Source organism: Alternaria hordeiaustralica (genome assembly GCF_023758085.1).
Source record: "Alternaria hordeiaustralica strain BMP 2776 chromosome Unknown scaffold_6, whole genome shotgun sequence".
In the NCBI taxonomy this organism is placed as follows: Eukaryota; Fungi; Ascomycota; class Dothideomycetes; order Pleosporales; family Pleosporaceae; genus Alternaria; species Alternaria hordeiaustralica.
In genome coordinates this window covers 1,009,007-1,033,379 of record NW_026056778.1, presented here as the reverse complement: position 1 = coordinate 1,033,379, position 24,373 = coordinate 1,009,007, and the positions used below count along the sequence as shown (strand labels likewise).

The window sequence follows — 24,373 nt, the reverse complement described above, 5'->3', positions numbered from 1 at the left end:
GTCGCAGAGCGGTCGAGCAGGGCTGTTCGGCGAGGTCAGTTGGCTGTCCAGCGGAAGCGGTGGAGAATGAGGAAGCGCCGTTTTGTCGTGGGGGAGGCTGCTTTATATAGTGCGGAGATAGCCGTACCTTAATACCGGCGCTTTGGTGCTGATTACGTCGGGTGATAGAAGACTCTCGTGAGGCTGGGCAGACGCGTCGGGTGTATGTAGGAGCGGTGGCAACGCGTGAGGAGTTCTGTGCAGGAGGAAAGCGCAACGACGACGAGGTGGGAGCACTGAGAATTAGTGGGGTCTCGCTCTCAAAGCATTGGCCAGCCCTAACCAACCGGCTTCACCTTCATCACCTTTACCTGCACGACATAATTCGTCTTACCTGTTCTCTTACCAAGTCGCTATCTTTTCTGCCTCTGGATTTCTGCTTTTACAACCCTTGCATATCGACTCTTGCATCGCTGCGGCCGTTGGCTATTTTCACAATGGTATGCTCATGATGTCACGCTTATGGAACCGGCGGCGAGTACCAAATTGACAAGACCCAAGGGAGAAATGGAAAAGGACTTGAGGACAGATCCTCCGTGTCATCCTAGAGCATGTGCAATTCAAAGTGTGTATCTAGTCAACTTGATTCATACTGAGCTAAGTGGTAGACTGCATACAGAAGAATAATTACAACGAGGAAAAGTGTAGAAAAGAGGTATGCATCCATGTCTTACGGAAGAGCCCTTTAACACAGAATGGCTTTGAACGCAGCCTGACCAAAACCAGGTTGATGCGCTATACGAGTGCTGCAACGCCTTCTACAAAGAGCAAGGAGAGAATGCTAGCACTGTGAGCTGTCCGAAATATACCCTCCTTAAGTGAGTCTCGAGATCCGTTCAGCTCGTCGGCAATTCTAACGACACCTCAGACTCAAGATGGAGCAGCGTGCGAAAGGGATATCATAGCCTCTAGCAGATTGTTGTATTCATGTCCCATGTAATTATAGCCTTGTAACATAACAAATCAAAACGCCTGGAGCTTCTTTCTGCGATCGATACTGGATCCTCGGCCTCTCGATGCAAACGTTTTCCGTCACTAGCAGTGTCGCGACGGGGCACGGTTTTTCTGAAGTCGACGGTACGTAGTTCGCGTCCAGATGGTATCCGCTGTCGTCTGGCTCATGCATATTGGAACGCCAGCTACAGCGAACATCATAGGTATGCATTTTTGCCGGAGTACATTCATGGAAAGGGGCTCCTTCGCGAGGCTGGCGCATCGAGATGTATGAGCCGAGAGGGCCAGACGAATACGGTGCCCAAGACGTTCGCATGCCATCCGAGCAATGGGTCGTTAGCTTAAGAGATGTATCACTTCCTATATCATCCGCACTGTCATCCCCCACTTGGGAGTCCAGCCAGGTTACCAGAAAGCGCATTGATCTAGGACAGCACGAGCGCGTCATGAGAAACTGAAGATTCCTGACGAGACTCTAAAGGCGCCGTCCTGTGAAAACATTGTGCCGAGAGACTCTGGGTAAGGGCAGATTTTGAGTTTTATGTTCACTAGCGCGCCGAAGCTTGGCGACGCGCTAGCGGGCAGGGCCCGTCCGCGCGCGACTTGTGTTTTGTGATGGGCTTGGGGCAGTCAACCACGAGCATCGCAGCTCCCAACACGTCATTGGGGCGCGTCTGATCAAGTACCATTGAGACTGTCTCATCGCCTTCTTCCCGCCATTCCGGATTCAAACTCTTCCCACCCGCCATGGCTTCACGATCATTATCGCGTCAGTCGCAGCCGACTGCAGCTCAGGTAAGTCATCAGAGAGATCCTGCTGCCTCCCGAGACACCTCCAACTCCGCTCCAATGGGGGCTGACATTTCATCCAGTCCAACAACAATAATGCGCCCCTTTTCGGAACATCCCGAGCCACGAACGGCGCCAAACCCAACGATCCGCTACAACCGCTGCGCGCAATGGCCGAACGTGTAGGGAAAGAGGTAGAGAAGTTCGCAGAGCGAGTGGACCACTGGCACGTCCATGGCAACGAATCGAAGAAAGCCAAATACCAGACCACGGTCAAGCTGGTCGGCAAGTTCCAAGACGTTGCGGAATCACACGTGAAGGAGTTAAAGCGAACGACCGAAGCAGAGAACAAGGGAAGCCTTAGCAAGACTGTTCGTCGACAAATACAGACTATGGCAGATGCGTCAGACAACCCAAGCCAGAGTCTGTTCGGCCAGTCGTCCCAATCAGTCATTTCGTCCATCGAACCGAACGCCGCCTCCGTCTCCCCGAACGTTCGAGAACTACGAGAATGGCAGGCTGAGCTTGCGACATGGAAACTGTTGAAGCTGGTCATCGAACATTACAACCCCGAGCCTGGCACCGATTCCGCTGCGGAGAAGCAAGCGCAACTGGAAGAGGTTGGGGGAACTGGAAGATACTGCAAGAATAGTGAGATCTGGGATCGTTTTCTGCTGGACGATGACCAAGCGAAAGAGAAGGCGCTTGTTCTCCGCTGGTTGGAACAAACAGCGCGCGACAGTGACAGCGACGTCAAGGCGATTATTACAGGGCTCGAGGAACACTCCGGAAAGGGCGCGCACACATGGACCAGCGGATGGTTGGAGACGAAGACAAAGATCAAGCAGGCGAAACGCATGGACGACATAGATCAACCTCTTAAGCCGATCAACTCGAATCTCAAAACCTCAGACAGGACCGCGAATCTCGTTACCCAACTGGACCCGGACGCTCCTTCTAGGCAGAAGCGCGCACTCGAACGGAGCGATGAGTACTACGAGCGCTCTCTCTGGATGGTCGCATACGAAATGATGCGACGGGGACTCCCATGGAAGACAATCGTCGACTGGTGCTACGAGCGAAATGAGTCGTGGCGCGGTGTCAGCATTGGAGCTGCATACGAGGGCCATCCTGAAGGTGGCCCGAATGTCTCAGGGCCGACGGTTGGCTATCTGTTCCGCCGCATGTCCTTCTACGCCGCAAGGGGTGCTCGGATACCTTACGAAGGCGCTGTATATGGGCTGTTGAGTGGAGACTTGAAGCAAGTACAGACGGTCTGCAGGTCTTGGGACGACCATCTATATGCGCACTACAACGCACTTCTTCTCTCGCGATTCGACTCATATCTCCAGAAGAAGCACCCGAATCGAGTGACAGAGAGCATGACTCAGAAGTTTCTGTTCCAGGACGCCGTCGCCAATATCGGAGAGTGGGAGAAATCACCGGAAAAGGTGATGAGCCTTCTCAAGCAGCAGAAGAGCACGGCAGCGCAAGCGGTCTCCCCGATCAAACTCATCCAGAGCGCGCTAATTGGCAGAGACGCTGATGATCTGATGCTGAAGGTCGGTGTGGCTATTGCAGACATGTTCGACAAGGACAAGCGACCTCACAGTCTCATCATACATCCAGACTCACCAGAAGAGGACCGAAGCCCAACACCCGCCGGAGACCATCGCACATACCTCGCAGAGCCATGTTACCAGGCCCTTGCGAAAGATCCACACGCTTTCCGCATTGTTGTCCATATCTTCATTGTCCTTCGCAACGGATTACACACGCTTTTCGAGGATACACACCAGGACAAGAAATTCCTGGCTATGGACAATGTCATCGCAGCTTACATCGAATTTTTGCGCCTCACCAAACGGTTCGATACCATACCACTATACGCCGCGCAACTCATCGACGAACGAGCAGCCTACAGTCTCGCGCGCGTGCTTCCTGATATCAAGAACAGCTCTGAGCAACGGCACTCCGTTGCGCTGATGGAGTCATACCGGATCAATGTCGTCCAAGTCATTTCGCAGAGCTTCACGTTTGCTTCGCGGGATAGTGGATTTACGCACTTTACCAACGATGGCTATGGCGTTATCACTAACCCTATCAAGCGGTTTAACATTTTAGAGAAGATTACACTTCCGACCGAGCAGCTGCTATGGCCGGGCGTGCGCGTCAAGCGGACATTCGACGGTGCTGAGATAAGCCCACAAGACGAGGTTGTTATCGATTCGGTGCAATGGTACAGCTATGTCGCAAAGGATTACGAGAATACGTTTGTACACTTGCAGAGCGCGCTGATAATTTTCCTCCGTAAGTCACGTCTAACATGCACAAACAGAAACTTACTGACATATCATCCAGTTAACGGTCGACTTGCTGCTGCTGAGAAGGTCATCGGCGATCTCAGCGTCGAGACCCTGTCTTTGTCCAGGACAGAAGCCCTGCTCGGCTACCCCTTCGATTTCACAATGCCAGGAGCAGAGGAGCAGGATGAGCAGCGACTGCATGAACACCGTGACAGCCTGTCTACTGCTGACCGAGCTGCCGCTATTCCCATGGCTAAGCTGCCCAGCGCAGACCGGCACAGGAGGACGGTGAACGCCCTGCGCCAGAGTAGCACGTCATACTACACACTTCAGCAAATTGTGCGCTTACTGGTTCTCTTCCGCGAATGGCGTGAAGAGGAGCAGACGCTTATCCAGTCAGTCAACCCTCTCTTCGTTCCTTTAAGCACATCGACTAACACCCGCTACAGAATCCGCGCCGAACGCAAGAAAGACGGGGCCTCTGCGAAACACAAACCCGATACCCAACGCACGAAAGCGCTCCTAGACTCGATATCAAACGTCTTCGACACCCTCATCCCCGCCATCTCCGATGCCTCCGCCGCCGATCCTGAATACCTCACAAGTAAGACCTGGGAGTTGATGAAGGCCTACATACCAGACATGATTCTCGCATACCTCTCAGTCCTGCAAGCGGCAGCCTGGTTCCTGAACAAGGACCCCGCGATCAAGGCTATGGAGGTAGCTGTTGTAGTAGCGGATAGGAGTAACGAATGGGTGCAGAGGTGTCTGCTAGAGACAGGCAGGATGAGCGAAGTACTGGAGTGCTTAGCGGCTGTATCGAAATGCATGTTGAAGTTGACTGAGGGTGGCAAGGAGAAGGGCAACAAGAAGAGGGGCGGAAAGGGCGAGACTCTTAGGTTATGGGATTTGGGCGCTCGATAGATCATGCTGACGCGGAGTTGTAAGATATCGAATGGAGCGGGAAATCATGTAGTATGCGTGTGCATTATTTTTGAAGCGATGTTAGAAAGCAAAGCAAGCAAGCAAGAAATTACCTCAAGTCAGTACACACAAAGTGTCGTTGAGAATGAATCCTGGGCCAAGTATGCACCAATCGAGAACAAGTATTTGTAGTGTAAAATGAAGCTCTTCCTGGAGCTCACTCTCGAATAGTCATATATCTAATGCAGCGATATATACAAAACCCAAACCATGAAGAAGCGAACAGGTGACAATGCCAGAAGCCAGCACCCAAGAAAATAAGCAAACGATGCCTGAATCCATCAGGACCCGCCCAAAACGCCATTTGGTGGAGGTCGTCAAAGTTCGTGTCTATCCAAAATGCGAGTATGCAATTTTCGCTTCGCGGAACAAAATCATCGCTGGTAACAAAGGGAAAGAAAAACAGGTGGAGAAATCGGCTATGCGATGCAATGCAATAAGATGCCAACGCTGAAGATGCGCGCGTGGAGAAGTGAAGCGTGTGTGTGAGTGTTGTGTGAGGTGACGACGGTAGAGATTCGCTCAAAAGTCGACACTCCATCTAAATCGAGGATCCCTCTCTGGCGGTCCGAAGTTGCGATCGAATGGGACGTTTACGATGCCCTCTTCCTCTTCGTCCCAGTCTCGCGATAGGCTAAAGCCACTGTCGGACATATCTCGTCGCGCTCTTGCTGCCATGTCTTCTTCTGAAGGCGGTAGGCGGATCTTGGCTTCGACGAGTGGTGCAGAGACGAAGCGCGAGTTGAGGAGGGCGCGTGGGGACACGAGGTCTTGGAGGCAGTTTAGGGAGGAAATGTCGGACGAGTTGAGAGGTTCGCGATGTTTGGTGTAGTAAGGGATGGAATCGGGGGTCGACGTCGTAGTATAGCGGTGGTGGGCGGGACTAGGCTTTTCGGGAAGCGGGAGGGCGTTTTCGTCGCTGCCATTCCTCCCCGAGTTGCTGGACAGAACAGTGGAGAGTGCGGGTCGGCTCTGACGAACGCGGATCACTTTGATGTCTGGGACGACTGCGGAACGAGGTGCGGAGTTGCCTCGGACGATTGTGTCGCTGGAGTCACCAGATGAATGCTGGGTGCTCACTGTCTCGGTCCGCGCCATGGCGAGGTCGACCTTGGTGTCTCTTCTCTGTCTTCGGCGTGAACTGCTCGTGGCAGAAGGCGGCCGAGCTTGTGGGGTCCTGCACCGTGATGGGTTGAAATACGAACCGTTCGGCGATGCTGAGCGGGCCTCGGGTGTCTCGCCTCGTTCCAGCTTGTTCATCAAGTGCCTTGTGCTGACCTGGCGACCCAAGCTCAATTCGACGCGACTACTGGCACCACTGCCACTTCGACTCCTGTTTCTTGCTCGTTCTTTTCCAGCCATGACACTAGCTTTGGGTGGAGGTTGGAGCATCCATCGGTTGTCGAGGGGGTCTGGAGAGGGGAGACTGACGACAGGAGGGTGCAGATCGTTGACGGGTGGTGCGCGCGCGGTGTAGTAGCTGCCGGATCTTGAAGTGCCTGGTCTCCGTATCTGATAGCCGGCACCTCCTGTTGACGAGCCTGTCATGGTCTGCTCGAGGTTTATCGAGGGCTCGTCGTGGCCCCATAGATCCTCGTCTTCCCTCTGATAGCGCTTGTGGTTCCATGTCTCATCGTCGTCGAGGGTATCGTCGCTCAGGCGCATGTCACCTGCTTGGTCGACATCGATGCTGCTCCCGCCCTTGCTCATAGCCGAGCCCTGTGTTCCGCGGGTTGGCATGCCCCTTGTGCTGCCTGTAGTGCCCGTGTTGGTCCTCCGCGCCCTTCGCGGCGGCGGTCCTGGGCCCATGACGATCTCCTCATGCCAGTATATATTGGTCCCAGTGGGCTCGGGATGGTGGTAGGCGTCGGGCTGCTCGAGTTCCAGTTTCTCCCGCACTTTCCTCGCGGCCTTTGCTGCTTTCCGTCTCTTCCTGCCGTCTGAGTAGCCGGTGCAGGGGGCGCACGAGGCGTAGTGGAAGACGGCACTCTGGACGCCTCTCATGAACCAGGCCATGATGGCGGTGATATATATTAGCCAACCGGTAGCGTGCGAGAGGGTGAGGGCGGCGGAGATGGGGACGCGCGTTGTGGTGTTGGTCGGCGGAGAAGGTCGCAGGCGCGGGAGCACTCGGTCCTGGATGGAGTATGGAGAGTCATTGCCGCTCTCCGTCGTGGAGGCTTCCAAAGGGTGGTAGAGAAAGGGTCAATCGCTGTGGAGCGCCGACGTTTCGTCGCTGGTTTGGGTGAGCGCGGTCCACGGATCCGGTTTCCGGCCGGGGTGGAGAAGCAGTGACGATGCAGGACAGACACGTCTGGGCAGGTTGGCGGCCGGCTCTGGGATGAGGTCTCTTAGCTTGCGCGAATTGCCATGCACGCAAGCGATTGCCCTGCGCCTTTATCGAAGCTGCTGATGACGAAGACTAATCCCCAGCTCGACGAGCCCGGTCAGTGATCGTCGTCCGACACGTCCAGTTCCGCCTTAGCGGAAACCCTCCCGATCGAGCGCGAAACGTTGACTTTGTTTCTAGCGCACCCGGGCAGCACATCAATCTCCATTAATAGCTCGACTACACACGCCATGAAACACTCCCAGTTGTCCTTTCCGCCCTGAGCTACACAGCACAACGGCATACCGACACCTTTGCACCTTCCCTTAAAGGCCAGACCTGGCAACCAAGCTGCATAACCGCGGCATAACTGCCCCGGCCGTGTAGCTGCAAAGCCCTGCCAACACATGCATAAACTAGCGGGGTTGAGGCTGCTATCCCACTTGGCGAGGCTGCGCGACTGGGGAACCCATTGGCCTTCTTCTGCCACCGTCACCACGTCTGCACCCTGAGACAGGTTGGACCCTTCACCAGAGGTAGCTCGAATTCGTGTCGCATTTCTAAGGTTTCAATGTTGCTGCATCCACACCATCATATCTTAATAAGCAAGCAGTTGCTAGGGCAATGTATGCTTCTACCTTGATAACATTCTCTAGCATGCGACACGAATTCTAGCCACCCCTGCTGCCTTGTCAAAGTCACCTGAGGTCAGCATCGAGGAAAGCATGTTTAGCAAAGGAAAAAGCAGATGGTATATTGCTCTAAAGGTGGCTTCGCTAACGCCATGTCATGTTATCATAACGCAGTCCTTCGCGCCCACACTCCAACCTGAAAGCTCGAGGGCCATCAACCCGAGTTCGACAAAAAGAAGTACAGGGAATACGGTCAAAAAAGCGACCGCAATGCAAGCACGTATTGTTACGTACTGTACCCATGCCAGACCCGCCGTAGCAAAACTGTCCAGAAGCAGGGCAAACCTTACAGCCGCGGTATTAATTACGCTGAGCAGACTAAAGCTTCGTCAACATTGTGCCCCCATCTGGCACACATCAGGGCGATTGAGCAGTCTTGACGACTACTCACTCTCTGATTTGCGCCTTCAACCCAGCATTCTCCCTCTTCAGTCTAGCGTTCTCTTTTCGCAGGCGGGCCAGCTCCTCTTCGCTCGTCTTCAACCGACGTTCCACCTCTTCGTTAGCCTTTCCCTTGCGAGCGCTGCTTGTCACCCTCTCCAGCTCTTCGTTGAATTTCACGTACAGTGCCTCGTTCTCCGCGTTTGAGTTGCGGTACAACTGATCTAGGTGCTTGCATCGGGCCTCCGATACTTGTAGTGAAGTTGTTACGTCGTTTAAGATTCCCGAAGTACGTGCAGAGAGGGTTTCCAGTGTAGCTCTGAGCTTCTCTAGAGCAGCCACACGCGCTTCAGCCGTCCTTGCGGCTGTCCCATTCGTTATCAACGATGGAGCGGAGCTCTGGGTTGTCAGACGCGGCGTGCTTCTAGCATTCAGCTCTTGACCGATGGCACTCAGTTCATTCTGCAAAGCTTGCGAAGCTGTGTCGATATCGTGTTGCTGAGTTTGCAGTCGCTCGCGCAGCTTTTGAGGTGATTGCATCCTCAGCTTCTTGGGAGGGCTCCCAGTCAAAGGAGTGCTGGCTTTGGTCGGAGATCGTGGAGTCGAGGGTGGCAGTTTGACAGCGTTGCCGGATCCCGTTCGTTCATGCAGACCAGCACTCGTAGTTGGTCGTAGATTGGGGATGGCTGAGCTGTTCGGGAGGTTTAGAGGATTGGGAATGCCTGAAACAGTCTCGCTTCGCTTCTTCGTAGGGCTGTTTGACTTGATGGTGACTTCATCATCGACGTCTGGCTTCATCGTGACCGACTTTCCCCTAATGTGTGCTGGACGATCCAAGCCGACTGCAGGGGAGTTCTCCTTCCTGTCTGTCCTTTCCACCCGCAGCGGTGAGCCTAGTCGGGTAGGCGTCGGTATCGACGAAGTGTGTTTGTGTAAAGCCATTGTAGCGGCTGAAGGAGCCAGCGGGGACTCGCTAATCTGGCGTGTTTCGTGGCGCAATGCAGGATCGACCTTGCGAGGAGTCTGCGGGGACCACTCGGGTACATCGTCAGCATCCTGCAACGTCTTGAGATCGCTCAAAGAAGAGCGGCGCTTCTTGCGGGGAGGCCCAGTAGTGGGAGGTACCTCTCCAATTGTCCCAAGATTGCCCACGAACGACCGACCATTCGCGTTCGAGTTCGAGTTCGAGTTTGAATTCGCGTTCTCAAACGTAAACGCGCCGAGAACAGTCGGACGGTCGCGAGAGGACGGTCGCTTTGGCGATAGGCGAGCAGCAGCGTCTATCGAGTTGGAGCGACCAAGGTGCCCGGGACCAGCCTTCCCCATGCTGGGCGACTGGAGGTCTGTGCCATGGCTGTTCTTGCTCAATGAGCGCCAGAGTGAGCCTACCTTGGACTCATTCTCTGACTTGCTGTTCTCGCGTGTCAAGGTACCAAAGCCAAAACGTCTCCGCAGTGATGTGTTGGAGTTGAGCGAGCCGGCAGCAGCGTAGCGACTCTTTGAGTCCATAGAGCCATAGTTTGGAGTACTGAACCCAGGTGTCTCGGCTGGAAACAGGGCGTCGATATCTTGTACCAAGCGGTCCATAAGGGATATGAAGTCGTTTGCGTTGCCGGCAGGCACTAACATCTCGGCAAACGCTGCTGTGAGAATGCCTCGATCGCCATCGTTGCTGGTGCCATCGAGCAGTTCGGCTAGCAGATTGATGACAGCGCGGAACGCTCGTTGATTTGGAGGAGCAAACTGGTCGAAAGTGTATTTGAAGAACTCCTCGAACTCATCAGGTGGCATGCTATCTGATCGCATCTGCAATGAGACCAATGTGGCGTGCGACAGCACAGGACCCATTCGCTCTTTCCAAGCGACACTCAAAAACTTCTCAAACACCGCGAAAAGTACATCCACAGACGATTGACCAGCGAGTTCAAGATTGGCAGGGTTCTCCAAAAGCGTATTGTAGAGTTCGTTGACAACGAGTTCATCGGCGACAGCTCTCGCCCTGACAGAGCGTCCGACTATGTTCCCTTTGCGTGCGTGCAGTGCCAGAGTCAGATTTGCCAAGGTATCTTCGAGCTTTGAGAAGGGATCGCTTGGGCCGTTGAAGGTGGCGCTCTTAGTCGTGCTGGAAGAGGTAGGGCGCGACATCTCGCCGTCATGGCTGTACGTACGATTCGGCCCAAGTTGAACCGGAGGTGCCATGCGCGGTACCTCTCCCATGGTATGCGCATTGCGTTGGAGTCTACGAGAGCCTCCTCCTTCACGGCCAATACTGCTCACACTGCCACCAAAGAAACTAGACAGCATCTTCACTGGAGAGTGTGGACGGCTCTTACTACCCGTCTGTGGTTCTGCCTCGTACATCTCCAGAGCGAGCGACTTCAGTATCTGTTGGTTTCGCGTCAGATACGCCTCGGCCAGTGTGTGGTTCTTAACGCTGTTCCGCAATTGGAAGTAATTAGCCAGGCGCTTTGTGAGAACGGGCCGGAACTCTTGGTCGGTCAATTTGTCGCGTGCCGTGTATCCATGGGCCCCATTTGACTCTAGCAGAAAGAGTCCGTCGCCGAGTATGGTGATGGTAACAGTAAGCTCGACGCCGCTGTCACCGACTTGAATGGGCTTGGTGAACCTAGACCCTTCGACAAGAATCTGTACTCTCGCAGGCTCGCGTCGACCTTCTACCTGCTGGCCAGCTGCCTCTTCTGCTATAGACGAGAAGAAACTGAGATCGCCTGGCAAATTTCGAACGTCCCATTTGCCGCCCTCTCGCTCCGCCTCTGGAAATCTGCCTTCCACACGAGCTTTGGTGAGCTCCTCGGTAACCTTGTGGCCTTTACCCTCATAGGAGCCTTGCAGGTAGAACATGCGAATGCCAAGCTTCTGGCGTTCTCGACTTCTCGGTCGTCCGGGCTGGCTGGCGAGCGGTACTGGGGATATCATTTGCAGTATTGATCCTTCTGAGTGTTCACTCAGGAAGACATCACTGAGACTCAAGTATTGATGAAACATGAGTTCCGTAGATCCATCAAACGATTCGGCGAATTTAGGGTTGTCGAGCTCGGCGAGCAAGCCACGCGCATTGATGGAACCATCCTCCGACTTTTGAAGAAGCACCAAGAAGTCCGTGAAGAGTACCATGATACCGGACACTGTAGCAGGTCCAGATAACTCTCCGTGATATGGTGGGGACAGCTCTACGCAGTCAATGGCTGAGATCATTCGTCCTTTAGGGTTGAATCCCGAAGGCCACGAAGTCACCATTTTGCGCAAGCGATCGAACACTCTGATCTGCTGCGCTGTGGGACCTTCTCTTGTGCAGATATCCGAGATCATATCCCTTGCCTTGAGGAAGATCTTGATAGCCGGATGCCTGAGGGGCAGTTGCTTGATGATGTTGTCGATGTACAGGTTGTATCGTGGCAGGCGCTGAACAGGCTCGATGAGCATAGATGTGAGCCGCTGCTCGCCCGTCTCGTAGACTCGCTTGGAGAAACTGGAGGCTGTGTCTTTTGTGAAATGCTTCAGCAGCTGTGAGAAGTCGCCGTGGGCCGCCATGTAGTCGGTGTAGCAATCTGCAAATTGTGGAAGCCACTCAACAAGAGCCCTGGCAACGGCGGCCGCTCCAGTGACATCTGGTGCGTCCTTCTGTCCACGCAAGGGCGCGATGTAGACATCGTCTGTTGCTGTCTCAATGTCCTCAATGGCTCCGTTCTCCGACTCTTCCAGAATTATACGTAGAGCGTCTAAGAACTGCGAATTAACCTCTAGAATCTTGTCCAGACTGGGAGGAAACAAGCCTCTCAGTGCTTGTTCGGTAGGGCTGGAGCTCGAGCTCGACTTCTGCTTGGCCTTCTCACGGAACTCGACCGCTACTGTATGTACCAGCTCGTCCAGCTTGTAGACATAGTTCTCTTCTGTGTCCAACAGCTCACACATCTCCCGTCGGAGAGTCTCTTTTTGTTTCCTTGAGAAGGATTGTGATCGGTTGAGGGCGGTCGGTTTGGAGGGTGCGCGGCGGAGTTTGGAGGTCGGGAGGAAGGCGCCGTCTCCGAACAGCCTTACGACGGGCGCGTACTGTCCGTATCGCTTTTCGATGAGGTCTTCTTCAAGGTCTTCGAACTGGCCGGACTCGCGCGATTCCAGCTTTGTGACACTTCCCTGCGGGAGGACTACATCCAGATCTATCCAGGATAGCGTCTGCTCGCCCAACGCATGGCGCACATCTATTATGACATCTGCGACGTTCTCGACCTTGATCATCCTGGCAGCGACAATGGCGGCGTGCGCCTCGGAGAACAGCCTGGGGGCCATGGGCAGGTTGGCGGACGAATCATACCGCCTCTCCCAGGCGCTCTTGATCTCCGGCGGCAGCTCGAGGAAGTACTTGTACAGGCTGAAGGCGAGACCGCGACATATCTCATCGCCCTGCTCCTCGCGCGGCAGACATGTGACGGCATTGTAGTATGTGGCTGTGGGCGAGATAATCAGGCGGGCGAAGTTCTGGAAGCCGGCCGGGGTGAAGACGTGGGCCTGGATGCGCGAATGTGTCGCCTGGGTGGAAGTGGCCGTCGGACCGTAGAAGATGAGCACGGGGGAATTGGAGAGCAGCTCGTCGGTCGTGTAGAAGAGCGACAGGTCCTCAGCGGACAGGGCCGCGGGCTCGGGGTTGATGACGACCATGGTGCCAATTGCGCGGAAACGAGTGACGGCGACGGCGGGCAGCAGTCAGACAGTGAAGAGGCAATTAGGACGGTGGGTGCATGGCTGGGCGCAGCGGCAGAGGGGCAGGCGGTGTTGTTGTCGTCCGAGTCGGTGGTGCTAGGAAGCCATTGGGGTAGAGAAGGGACAGTGGAGGCGCGTCCCGGGACTAAACAACAACAAATCCCATGGATCTTGTTGAAGCCCGAACCAAGAAAGCGGTCATGCGGCTGCGACCAAGCGCGGGTGGGCAGCTGCAGCGCGAATAACCAAGGTGCCACAGGTGCGACACGCCCGAGCATGGGGTTCCCAGCAAGCGGCCGCAGTGACAAGTATTTTTGGCCTGCAAATGATGCCCTTGCAGCGTATCGTCCGATCCGTCTCTCTGCTAGCTGCACATCGCCGCACCCCGCAGTGTCCACAAACAAAAAAGCACCGTCGTCATAGCAGCTGCCGCGATGAGATGAGGTACAACAGACTTTGAGACTGTCAGCCGCGTAAATTGGACGTTGTGTGTGTTGAGTCAAGACATGGCCACGCAGCAAGATGAAGGCGGTGTGCCCTTCTCCATTGCCCACCAGCAGCAGCACTTCCGCCTGCTCGAGCTGCCCCCCGAGATTGTTGAGCTGATAGACGCGCCCAACCCGCCGCTGTAGGTGCGCTGACCTGTCGTTTCCATGCGGACACCCTTCTCATCATACGCGCTAGGCTCTCCATCAAGTCCCAAGTCCAGTCTGCCGCTTCTGGCACGTCCAACGCGAAGCCTGCATATGCAGTACTTTGTACGCCGAACAAGACCTTCCAGCTGCGCCAGGTCCAAACCTCCAACTCGCTCTACATAGCCCAGCCCGCGCTCGAAGCCCATGGCAACGAGATACCCACCCCTGCCACGCGCGCCATTGCGCTGTGCACCGCGACGCTCGAAGCCCATGCATCCACCGCGTCTGCCACCGCCCTGCTGAGGGAGACACTGCCGATATACGACATTGTCGCAGGGGATGTCGACGCGACAAGCAATGGCAGGAGCAAGGCGAGCATGTTCGGCGATATGCCCTTGTCAGATGGGGAATGCCAGGTTGGATGGGACGAGCTGATGGCATTCGAGGCGGATGGAGGATCATACCAGCCTTCGCCGAACGCCCTCTCACAAGTATGGAGGTCCATCAACGCCGCTGCACTGGCCGAGGGCATCAAACTACAAGCGCAGTTCTTGACCAACGACATCACCAAAGCCGCAGCTGAAGAAGGGCATCCGCCAGGCCTTGTAGAGGCCATACTGGCATACCTATCTACAGCAGACAACGACAGGAACGGACCATGGTCGTGTCTGGATCGGGAAAAGACTGTCGCATTTACTGGCAGGACACTGCTGGAAGCCAAACGCGGCGCAGACTTCCTCATCGCCGACTTCACCGACACGTGGGAGGACCGCCTGCCCGAAGTATGGCGCAAAGACGCGCAGCTCGGTGCCATCGAAGGTATCTACGACTTCCCATCCGATACAACGATAAAGGCAAAGAGCAAAGCCGCCACCGCCACGAGCGGAGACAGCTCAGTGGCAGCCATGAAGCCGTCAGCGCGCAAATGGCACGAGAAGTTTGCCAAAACGAGAAAGAAGTAAGCGTGGTCGCGTTGGTGATAGCGCAGTCACGTGACCCGGCGCGTTATCAACGCGTCTTACCGGGATCGGGAAGTGCAACTGCCGGCCGCTTGCTAATGCAAATTTCACAAGCCGCCAGTGGCTACATGGGTAATCACTCCCAAGCATGCAAGGCTGTGCCACGCAAAACATAGATACCCCAAACTATATCTTTACATCGTCTTCGAGTGACATTGTTGTTTTTCTCTCCAGCGTATGAAGCGTGTTCAATCTATCGCATCCATTCTCAGAGCCCCACCTCGACTTGCTCTGACATCGTTTGGAAGGCAGTATTCTACGGTCAGCCCCAGACTGCAACAACAATCTGAACGCCCCGCAAACATGGCAACCATCTCAGGAGATGACGGTCCTACTGCACCAGCACCTCCTGTAGTCAATGACCCAAGTTCCACCCCTGCGACCAATGAGGAAAAGCCTCTACCCAAACTCTCCGCATCCGAGTTTCGCCAGTATAACAGAATGGCGGAGCACATGAACTATTTCCACGATAACTTCAGAGCGACATGGAAAGTTCTGTACGGAGCGTGTGAGGCACAGAAGAGACCCAAGAACATGTCCATCCGCCAATTTATCAGCATGGGCCAGCAATTCTGCCGTTAGTTTCTCCTGCAACTCAGCCAAAAAGTATCATCATCTGACCATCTTCATATAGATCACCTCACAGTGCATCACACAATAGAAGAGCAGCACATCTTCCCCGTCCTGGCCAAGAAGATGCCCGCCTTCAAGAAGGAACTCGAGCTCCTCACCCAGCATAAGCAGATCCACAAGGGTCTTGATAAGCTAGAAAAGTACCTCGAAGAGTGTGAAGGCGGGGAGCGGGAGTTGCGCTTGGGCGAGTTGAAGGAGATTTTCGATTCTTTTGGCGAGGTTTTATGGCAGCACCTGGATGATGAGGTCAAGCAGTTGGAAGCCGAGAACATGAGGAAGTATTGGAGTTTGGATGAGATGAGGCGGATTCCTATGTAGGCAATCATGTCGGTTTGCGATGGGCGGGAGAGCAAGCGAAGGCACAGGGCGTTCAATTAATGACGACTGGATGAGTACCTGCAATCTTATGACACTTTTCTCACTGTCTCTGCCAACCGCCACTGCGCGATGCACTAACATCCCGAAAACCCCTTCAAGCTCTTGCGTCCTCAGGCCTCCAGACCCCAAGACAAAACACACAACGATGCAAACGAAGTTCAACAACCCATAAAACGATCCACATACACGGGCTAATACACTAGCGCCGCCCCTAGTTCACGCCTCGAAACGGGTGACAGCAGACCAAACGTTCCCTGAGGCAACTTCATGTTCGTTTCGCACTATTGATTTGTTTTGGATTGGGGATTCAGGTACAGGGACCGGGTTGCTGGGAGGGGAGCCGTCACACTAAATTTATTTGTGAGTCTGGGTCAGGGTCCACCGCGTGGAATGTTGCTGTTGATGTAAGGATGAATCTACGACGTACAGCGATGAGTTTGTGGATAGGATGGATATAGACGTAATTTGAACGATGTGGCGCACGGGAAGTGTTCATGTAACGTGAAATGAATGCCACGACTGCTATTGTACATGCTGCGTAGAAAAAGGAAAATGTCGTAAAGCTTGTATAAACTTCCAATATATGCGCAAAAAGCAGATGGGTATGATGAACACCAGAAAAAGCTTTTGCCGCCCAGCAGTGTATTAGTACCTTTCCCATCCCCACAAACGCCTTCGCTGTAAAAAATCTCGCATCAATCCGCTTCAAGTCCTGGCGCTCACTTCGGAAGCTGCAAACCGATCATACTCCTCTTCTTCAAACTGAGGAAGCGTCTCGGGCTGCGGAATTCCCAGTCAATCCTCGGTGTCCAGCCGCCCTCCGCAACGACGTCGGGTATACTAGGCGCACCGCTGTCGCTTCGTTGGTGGTATGCTGGTTCAGGCGCCTCCGGCCCATCTCCTCCTGTCGTACGGCTGAAGACGCTCCTCGTCGGGCTCTTGCTCATGCTGAAAGTCGATTCAACCGGGCTAGGGAGTTGCTGCCACGGCCCTCCAAGTCTTCGGACGATTCTCGCTTCCTCACTCTCCCGCCATCGTTGCTTTTGCTCCGCGGTCGCAAAGGTAGCTAGTGTGCTGGTGGACTTGCTGATGAACGAGGATAGGCGTTGGGAGATGATGGAACTGCGCGCTGATCTGTCTGCCGTCTTTGGTGGTGCCAGAGAACTGCGGGCCGAGTTCCTGTTCAAGTCCATGTCTGGTGGCGCCAGGGAGCTGCGCGAAGAGTTTCCGAGATCTATCTCTATAATCCTGGGGGCAGGGAGCTCCTCGACCTTCTCGTTCTCCAACTCTTTTTCTTCGTCTTCACTGAAAGATCGGGCCGACTTATTATCGTCTTGTACGCTGTCCGAGGAAGTAGGTCGCGAGTCTTGCATTTCCACGTCGCCCATTCGTGATCTAGCGTAGCTACCAGGCCCCTTTGCGCCATTGGGGATGTGCCAGCGGAGGTCTACGCGAAGTATGGCGTACATGAGTACCGTCTGGATCTCCACGAGGAAGTTGAAAATGTAGAATGGTGCCTTTCCGAGATAGCCTGGTAGAGGTTGTGATCTCGGGACTGGTGTCTGGAAAGCAACACCACAGCGATACCATGCGCCAATAGAGAGGAGTGTGGTGCTAATCATTAGGACTATGACTTTTGTACGAAGACGGCCCATACCGAAATGATCGAGCGGCGAATAGGGAACGAGAAGCGTGAGCATCGTCATCGGCAAAGGTAGTGTAGCGACGATGGCCAGGAAGGTTGCGCCGTACTGCTGGAAGCCGCGGTCGGTCGCTCGAGTTCCTGCGTTGAGAGTATAAAAGCTCTGAACTGTAGCTGTAATGACAGCGATAAGTGTCAAGCCGATCAACGCGTAAAGAGCTTTGAACACGATACCAAACGCAGGATGCCAACCCACCGACGGATGTGTCGACCTTACTAGGCGCATCGCGAAAACGAGATTGATGACGAATAGTATAAGAACACCTGCTGCAATGAAGATCTGTGCAGCAATCGCAAGTGGAACCTTGGTTGGATTAGAGACCGATGCGAGTCGCAAGATTGATGTCAATATGCGCTCCATGCAAAAGACTTCGGAATAGTTAGCATCCATTTCATCCAGAATGTGGCTATACATACTGAAGATGAAGAGGTTTGGTAAGAACTTGTGACCTCGTGCTCTGTTCTTTTGGAATATCTTCATGTGTACTGCTGCTCCGACCATGAAGAAGAACATGAACACAGTTTGGGCAGGAATATCGATGCTTTTCACTGGAGGACCACCCAGAGGCCATACCATAGGAGCATATGGTGGCGCTTGTGATGCCTTTTCAACGTCAGCGACTTTGTCTCTCTCCAAGTTCCAGACGCATCAGATAAGCCTGTGGGTGGGGTATACTTACCACAGAAGGTGGTATGTCGCCTTGTGATGCCATGGTATCGCTAGTTGCGCTTATTCGACTTTTCGGACCTGATTTGCGCCGGCGATAGGCGATGCGTGGTGATGAGAGTCGAGACTAGTCAATAGTCGGAGTACCAGGACGTCGAAGCGATACGGGGAGCTTCGCGCAGCGAGGCGCAAGCCCACCATATATGTTGCGCCGCACCATTTCAATCATCACTCCACTTGTGTCAACACGCCTGCAGAACACTTGTGCTATGTTTTGTCCATGCGTCCAAACAGTAGTGTGGTGTTTGATGTTAGTGTCTGAATCGCGAAACCGAGACACCGATCGCTATTTCGGGACTGCCGCTAGAACAACGTCAAGAACTAATACCACGTTCTGACCACGGGAGCCCTGTACATCGAATGTCAATGTTCGATGACCCCAATCTGCAGTGCTGAAGTCATCGATCTCACACAGACGTCGGCAGCTGGCTTACATGCTCCAATAAAGCGACGTCACACCTCAGCTGCAAAACAGCCGGATCAGGGCATGTTGCGAGGGACCAAACGGCTTGCGACTTAAAACGTATTTCATTCATCCTGTCCGTCTCTTGTTCAGGTATTCACAAAGACTGCGAATGTATGCCGTGCACCATAGTCCGCATTCATGAACATTGCTACTACTTAGGAACCGAGGCGTTTCAAGAAGCCCCACGAATACCCGGACTGCATGCTATAGCCGACACTGCCTCTGGTGGTCTATTCCACATCGTTCCCCGGCTCGCATTTGAAGTCTTCGCGGCTTCGGAGGCCTGACGTCTGTCATCGAACGCTGTCAGGCATGCAAGAGCTGAGTCTACCGAATACCCAGGAGGCGCTCGCTGTCCCAGTACATATCACTCTGTACTCTCCAACCCCATTGTTAATCTCCAGGGTCCCCCGCTGTCTTAATCGGCGTAATATGAATCGTCAACGTCGTCAATAAGGGCTGGCAATCATGCCGTCACTCTCCGTCTCGCTTTGACCGTCCAGGTGTGTTGAACATCAAAATCGACTGATCTTGTCTCAAGATGTGGGTACTCGGTTGAGCTGGTAGTGCCCAGTCTCAGCAGTAAAATTGTTGTCATGATCTTCTTCGTGAACTTTCTCGAACAGTGTCTCATCGCCCAGTTCAGGGGCATGTCCATCATCTGTGCCAGCCTGTAGAATGTTCCGGCATCTCGTCAATGTCAGTTGTCCGAGTCCTACGTGGGTTTGGGCGTTTTCAAGTCCTGACGAAGTGTTCGCACCAACGATCATAGATGTTTTGCCCACAACTAAAGCATTTGCGGTAGTCGTAGCCCAACCCGCCGATAAAGGTGGTGACCCAGCTCGTAGAACTAGTTCGCGCTTGATACCAGGCTTCTGTCTCTTGGTCGGATTGGCGATCCTTTGGCGGTTGACACTTTTCTTGGGAACGAGCTTTAGCTCAGAACCAACAAACCCGTCAAAAGCATCTCGAAGGTTTGGACAATATCGCTGCATGTTAGCAGGTAGTTGCGTGGGTCTCTCCGGGGGCTCTGTGCGCATTGCCATTGGTTCGGTCTTGGAACGGCCGACAGAATCTGGCGGTTGTGTTGTCTTCGGTATCAACCTACTCTTCGTGATGATGACGCCGCCTGAAGTCTGCGTGAAGGTCAGCAGTGTCAGCGTTGACTATTGTTGACATACGGAGATGTGCAACGTATTCGTAAGATGTATCTGGCTATCTTCGATAGGGTCCACGACCGCAATGGGAGCAGCGACGTCGAGAGTAACATCCTAAAGTCAATAGCGTTAGCTGGCCGCAAGCTACCTACGATGAAACCCGTGGAAGCTCCTTACACCCGGTAGGGGTAGTCCATCCAGTGTAGTAGTCCGCAGTAAAGCGAGCTCATGTACTGGTAGACGCCGTTTCCGAGTGCTCGAAAGTCCGTTGCGAAGTCCTTGTTTGCCGCCGGTAGCAGAGGCTAGACGGAGATCTGGTGGTGGTGAACGTGGGATGTCGTATACAGATGGCGCATTCGTGAGACCATCCAAGACAGACCGATCTTCTTCGATGTTGGTCTCTAGCGGCTTGTCGGTAGTTGCAGCTTCCTGACCCAAGTTGGTTCCGATGACTTCTGCCTCCGCAGATGATTGTGAGGGCAAAATTGCTGGCTCCGTGCCCGCTTCCCTGACTGACACATCGCGATGTAATCCGGAGAACGGGGCAGCGGAGTCTACCACGTCCAGATCTTGGATAGGCGGTTTAAAACGCGACGGACGGTCTGGCATCCCTCCCACACATGAAAGAAAGGCGCTCAGCCGTAGACGATTGCCGACGAAATTAGCATCGTGCGCCATGTTGCCTGAGACGGCGGTTCACATTTGAGTTAGTACGAGCGAAAGGATGTGTGATCAAAGTCGCATGTCGTGCACACGAAAGCTTCAGAGCATGCTGTATGCTGCAGCAGCGAAGGCCAAGGTTGCAGTCGCGGAGACAGATGGTGGCTGCCAAGAGCCATGACGACGCAGGTCCCGAGGTCCATGCGCCTAACGCGTCGCGAATCTTTCAATGTTGCGAAGACTGGAGGAAGTGGCAGAGGGCAATCGCAAGCTGTCATAAGAACCCACCATGTCGATACCGTCCACACCGAGATGGCCTGCAGACGAGACGGGCGTGCCAGAGATAGCCGGCGACGAGTGCTTCGGAGACCTGGTGGACAAACTGTGCCAGTCAGTCAATGCATGTGTATGCGCAATTGCCCAGTAGCCTAACCCGAGAGTAGGTTCTTTGAGCATAAGATCAAGCTGCCACATACCTTCGAAGATTTGCGTCGATCGCAGGAGGGCCGGGCAGTCCAGCCTCTCATCGCATACCTGTCCACCCAAGTCGACCACCCTGCCCTCGTATCCGCTCTACTGTACGTCGAGGCAGCCTAGGTCGCTTCCATCAATACCAGATGATTGCATGTATGGATGGAGAGCGCTGACCATATTGAAGAGCCCTGAAGGGACATTTCTCTGCTTTGGAGGAAACCAGCGACGAGCCTGGTGTGAACGAAGCGCGAGGCTATGCATGCGAATTCGTAGCCTGGCAATTCTTGACGAACCTGAAAGAAGCCGACATCATCGAGTCTCTGCTAGTAGAACTCCCGCCGGCAACGACGCCGATCACCTCCAACCCACCGAACGGCTACCACTCGGGCGAGAACGAACGCGACACCACACATGCCGACGAGCGGTCGCCTTTGCTTCCCGTATCCAACACCGATTACTTCGGCCACGGCGACTCTCCCAGATCTCGCTTCGGATCGCTGATGTCACAATGCGAGAATCTCAGTGCATTGGAGCTCGCGACTGTATCTGGTGCGAAGAAGTTCCTATCCCAGAGACCAGTCCAGAAAATCATAAATGGCTTGTGGAAAGGCGACATCGTATTCTGGGAGACCCTCAGTCTACACTCAGAGAAGAAGCCCAAAAAGTACAACCGAAAGCAGGCCGATCCCTTCTCCCGGCTACGCGTTCCATTGTACTTGAAGATTTTCGAGACACTCTTTTTTGCGGCATTCTTAGGGCTGTACTACGCAGTTCTCGTGCAGCGAAACAACGCCAGAGTAACCATCCCTGAGATACTGCTCTACGTGTGGATTGCCAGCTTCGCGTACGATGAATTTTCGGATTGGTTAGACGCAGGGCAAAGCTCCTTCTATGCCTCGGACTTTTGGTAGGCATGCGTTTCTCATCGCCGTGTTGATGGAGGCTAACGTCTTTAGGTGGACTTGGGACATCAGCATCGTCGTTGTGGGCTTTGTCTTCTGCATTATGAGGATTGTTGGATTGACTACAGCCAACGCTACCACCATCGATCTTGCCTATGACGTACTCGGACTAGAAGCTCTCTTCCTCGTGCCACGTATCTTCTCTCTCTTGAGTCTCAATCGATATTTTGGTACCCTGATTCCGTGTCTCAAAGAAATGACCAAGGACTTCATCAAATTCCTGTCACTGGTAGTCATCCTATACCTAGGTAAGGCGTCCGACGCTTTAGTAGCTGCAGCCAATGCTCACCGATATAAAGGGTTTCTAACTACTTTCGTACTGCTGGCTAGAGATAGTAGGTTCAATGCGAAGCAGATGGCAAGTTGTCTATCGGGGTCACCGACGTGCCAACTGCTGACTCGTGCAACGTAGAGTTGGATCCTGATCAAGGTCTTCTTCGGGTAATGGTGAACATCACGCCACTGTCGCTATACCAGCTAATGCCTTCTCAGTTCTAGCTACCTAGGTTTCGGTGAGTCAAGCCTCAGGCAACGGCCAAGCGAAGGCATACACCGATTCTCGTCCACCAGTACTGACGACAGCTGCCTGCAGATGTCGCCGAAGAGATGTATGCACTCCTCCGATCAACAGTGCCAATGGCTTGCTAATGCCTGGATAGCTCGCCGTTCTTCGGACCTCCTGTAATGGTACGAGTCTGACTATTTGGAATGCATCGCATCGCGGTCTGCTGATCACACACTAGCTTGTTTTCGTCACTTTGACAAACATCTTGTTGATTACAAGCCTCATATCGCTTTTGAGCAACTCGTTGAGTAAGGTAATGGGCTTTTCCATTGGTTCCCACTGCTTTGCAACCTCAAATCGCATGCATGTCCATGCATGCCAAGCGCAAAACAACGGTTAACGCCCGACTGGACCGCCTCATCTCCATTGCAGTTTCCCCAGAGTGCATTCGCATTGGGGTTAGCACTTGATTTCTTCCGGTTGGTCTTACGGGGGTGTGATACAGCCCCATTGGGATTGCAACAGGAGATTTCTCGCAGGCACTGACTGCCCTGACCCCATGAACAACCGGCTATAGCTTATCATCTCTGGTTATATTACTTTCCAAAGGATCGATATTGACGGTGAACAGGTTCTTGATCATGCGCGAGATGAATATTTGTTCATGTACGTCGGCATGATCCAAGGCAACTTTCTTCAGGCACTGACCATGCAGCTATTCCGTATACGTGCTCGAAGCATCGAGCTCGAATCGATTGACATACTTTCTGCCTCCACTGGTAAGTATGTTGTTCAGTGCTGTTATTATGGGGGAGGTTAAAAGCGGGCATTAAGCGCCGGGTCGTTCAACGCCCAATCGACACAGCCTCTATGGCCATCGTGGAAGACGAGCTCAGAACCAACCAGTCAAAGCTTCGTGGCCGGCTCGTGAGGGAAGCATCGTCGGCGGATGCTCTGCCGTTGTCACGTCACTGACAAGCCTTGTTCTGGCGCTCAGGCTTTCTCGACTCAAGGCCGCTGTGAATCCCTGCGAACCCACAACGCAGTGGTATCCACAGCTGTGCTCAACTTTGCAAGGCTGACCGGCTTCCAGAATCTCATTCCGCTAGTCATTCGACCGTTGCGGCTCGTCATCCCCTCCGAGCGACTCCGGAGCGTCCGGATCGTCTTGCTCAAGGCCACGCATCTACCTCTTGTATTTGCAATCTGGGCTTACGAGCAGATGACCGATACCCGTAATCTCGATGTGAAAGTGACATCTTTCAGCGGACCGCAGACACCAACCCCACCAAAAAAGGCTCTTCGGTTGCCGGTCAACTCTCCACGCCTATTGATGGCGGAAGCACCAAACTCATTTGCGAGGAAGCCCCAGAAGCCTCAGGCACGAGCAGGGTCTACAGAAACCGATGCTCCATTGAAGGCACTAGTCCTTAAGCTTTCAACGCAAGTTGAAGAACTTACTGCGATGGTGTCGCAGCTCCAGCAGCAGCGCGAAGCGAGCACATCGGTCGCTTGATGGCCGGCGCTTGCAGCCGCGGGAATATAGGTACATTTTGCTAAGGATGAGCACTGCAAATCCGGTTAAAATTCAAGTTGATCTTATCTGTCTATCCCAAGAGCTACTCAAACAAGCGTGTATGGAGTTGAGGTGTTGGTGTCTCACTTTGGTAACGGCATTGGGGTGACACATGAATGAACGATCAACGTCAGATACAGGCGGGTCATCCTTTGCCAGACTGGCCAGTTTCATGGGGATGCACATCGAGCAAGGGTACAACCGCCCTCTCTTCTTGCGCCTCAAAGTCCGGTCGGCGCAAGGATGCCTGTGTTCGGCCCGCTAAGGCCTAGCTACCCGGCTGTCT

At 53.8% G+C, this 24,373-nt stretch overlaps 8 protein-coding genes across 8 annotated transcripts; 4 read left to right on the top strand and 4 right to left on the bottom strand.

Annotated features, from left to right (window-relative positions):
• Positions 1 to 1,740: 1,740 nt before the first annotated feature.
• J4E84_004238 (uncharacterized protein) lies at positions 1,741 to 5,012 on the top strand (the record flags this gene model as incomplete). Its single annotated transcript, XM_049386846.1, has 4 exons — positions 1,741 to 1,788; positions 1,866 to 4,092; positions 4,144 to 4,483; positions 4,538 to 5,012. 4 exons carry the CDS (start codon positions 1,741 to 1,743, stop codon positions 5,010 to 5,012), a joined length of 3,090 nt encoding a protein of 1,029 aa, XP_049245616.1.
• Positions 5,013 to 5,594: 582 nt separating this feature from the next.
• On the bottom strand, positions 5,595 to 7,088 carry J4E84_004237 (uncharacterized protein; the record flags this gene model as incomplete). The annotated part of the gene is made up of 1 exon (XM_049386845.1): positions 5,595 to 7,088. One exon carries the CDS (start codon positions 7,086 to 7,088, stop codon positions 5,595 to 5,597), a length of 1,494 nt encoding a protein of 497 aa, XP_049245615.1.
• A 1,392-nt stretch (positions 7,089 to 8,480) lies between these two features.
• Positions 8,481 to 13,151, bottom strand: J4E84_004236 (uncharacterized protein; the record flags this gene model as incomplete). The annotated part of the gene is made up of 1 exon (XM_049386844.1): positions 8,481 to 13,151. The coding sequence occupies one exon, from the start codon at positions 13,149 to 13,151 to the stop codon at positions 8,481 to 8,483; it is 4,671 nt and encodes a 1,556-aa protein (XP_049245614.1).
• Positions 13,152 to 13,699: 548 nt separating this feature from the next.
• Positions 13,700 to 14,790, top strand: J4E84_004235 (uncharacterized protein; the record flags this gene model as incomplete). The annotated part of the gene is made up of 2 exons (XM_049386843.1): positions 13,700 to 13,821; positions 13,878 to 14,790. 2 exons carry the CDS (start codon positions 13,700 to 13,702, stop codon positions 14,788 to 14,790), a joined length of 1,035 nt encoding a protein of 344 aa, XP_049245613.1.
• Positions 14,791 to 15,150: 360 nt separating this feature from the next.
• J4E84_004234 (uncharacterized protein) lies at positions 15,151 to 15,798 on the top strand (the record flags this gene model as incomplete). Its single annotated transcript, XM_049386842.1, has 2 exons — positions 15,151 to 15,424; positions 15,482 to 15,798. The coding sequence occupies 2 exons, from the start codon at positions 15,151 to 15,153 to the stop codon at positions 15,796 to 15,798; spliced, it is 591 nt and encodes a 196-aa protein (XP_049245612.1).
• Positions 15,799 to 16,577: 779 nt separating this feature from the next.
• On the bottom strand, positions 16,578 to 18,137 carry J4E84_004233 (uncharacterized protein; the record flags this gene model as incomplete). The annotated part of the gene is made up of 2 exons (XM_049386841.1): positions 16,578 to 17,929; positions 17,978 to 18,137. The coding sequence occupies 2 exons, from the start codon at positions 18,135 to 18,137 to the stop codon at positions 16,578 to 16,580; spliced, it is 1,512 nt and encodes a 503-aa protein (XP_049245611.1).
• A 1,152-nt stretch (positions 18,138 to 19,289) lies between these two features.
• J4E84_004232 (uncharacterized protein) lies at positions 19,290 to 20,588 on the bottom strand (the record flags this gene model as incomplete). Its single annotated transcript, XM_049386840.1, has 3 exons — positions 19,290 to 19,889; positions 19,935 to 20,024; positions 20,088 to 20,588. 3 exons carry the CDS (start codon positions 20,586 to 20,588, stop codon positions 19,290 to 19,292), a joined length of 1,191 nt encoding a protein of 396 aa, XP_049245610.1.
• A 271-nt stretch (positions 20,589 to 20,859) lies between these two features.
• On the top strand, positions 20,860 to 24,027 carry J4E84_004231 (uncharacterized protein; the record flags this gene model as incomplete). Its single annotated transcript, XM_049386839.1, has 12 exons — positions 20,860 to 20,960; positions 21,014 to 21,148; positions 21,229 to 21,951; positions 22,001 to 22,254; positions 22,306 to 22,364; positions 22,419 to 22,447; positions 22,499 to 22,534; positions 22,666 to 22,693; positions 22,750 to 22,824; positions 23,143 to 23,177; positions 23,227 to 23,290; positions 23,605 to 24,027. The coding sequence occupies 12 exons, from the start codon at positions 20,860 to 20,862 to the stop codon at positions 24,025 to 24,027; spliced, it is 1,962 nt and encodes a 653-aa protein (XP_049245609.1).
• Between the last annotated feature and the right edge of the window lie 346 nt (positions 24,028 to 24,373).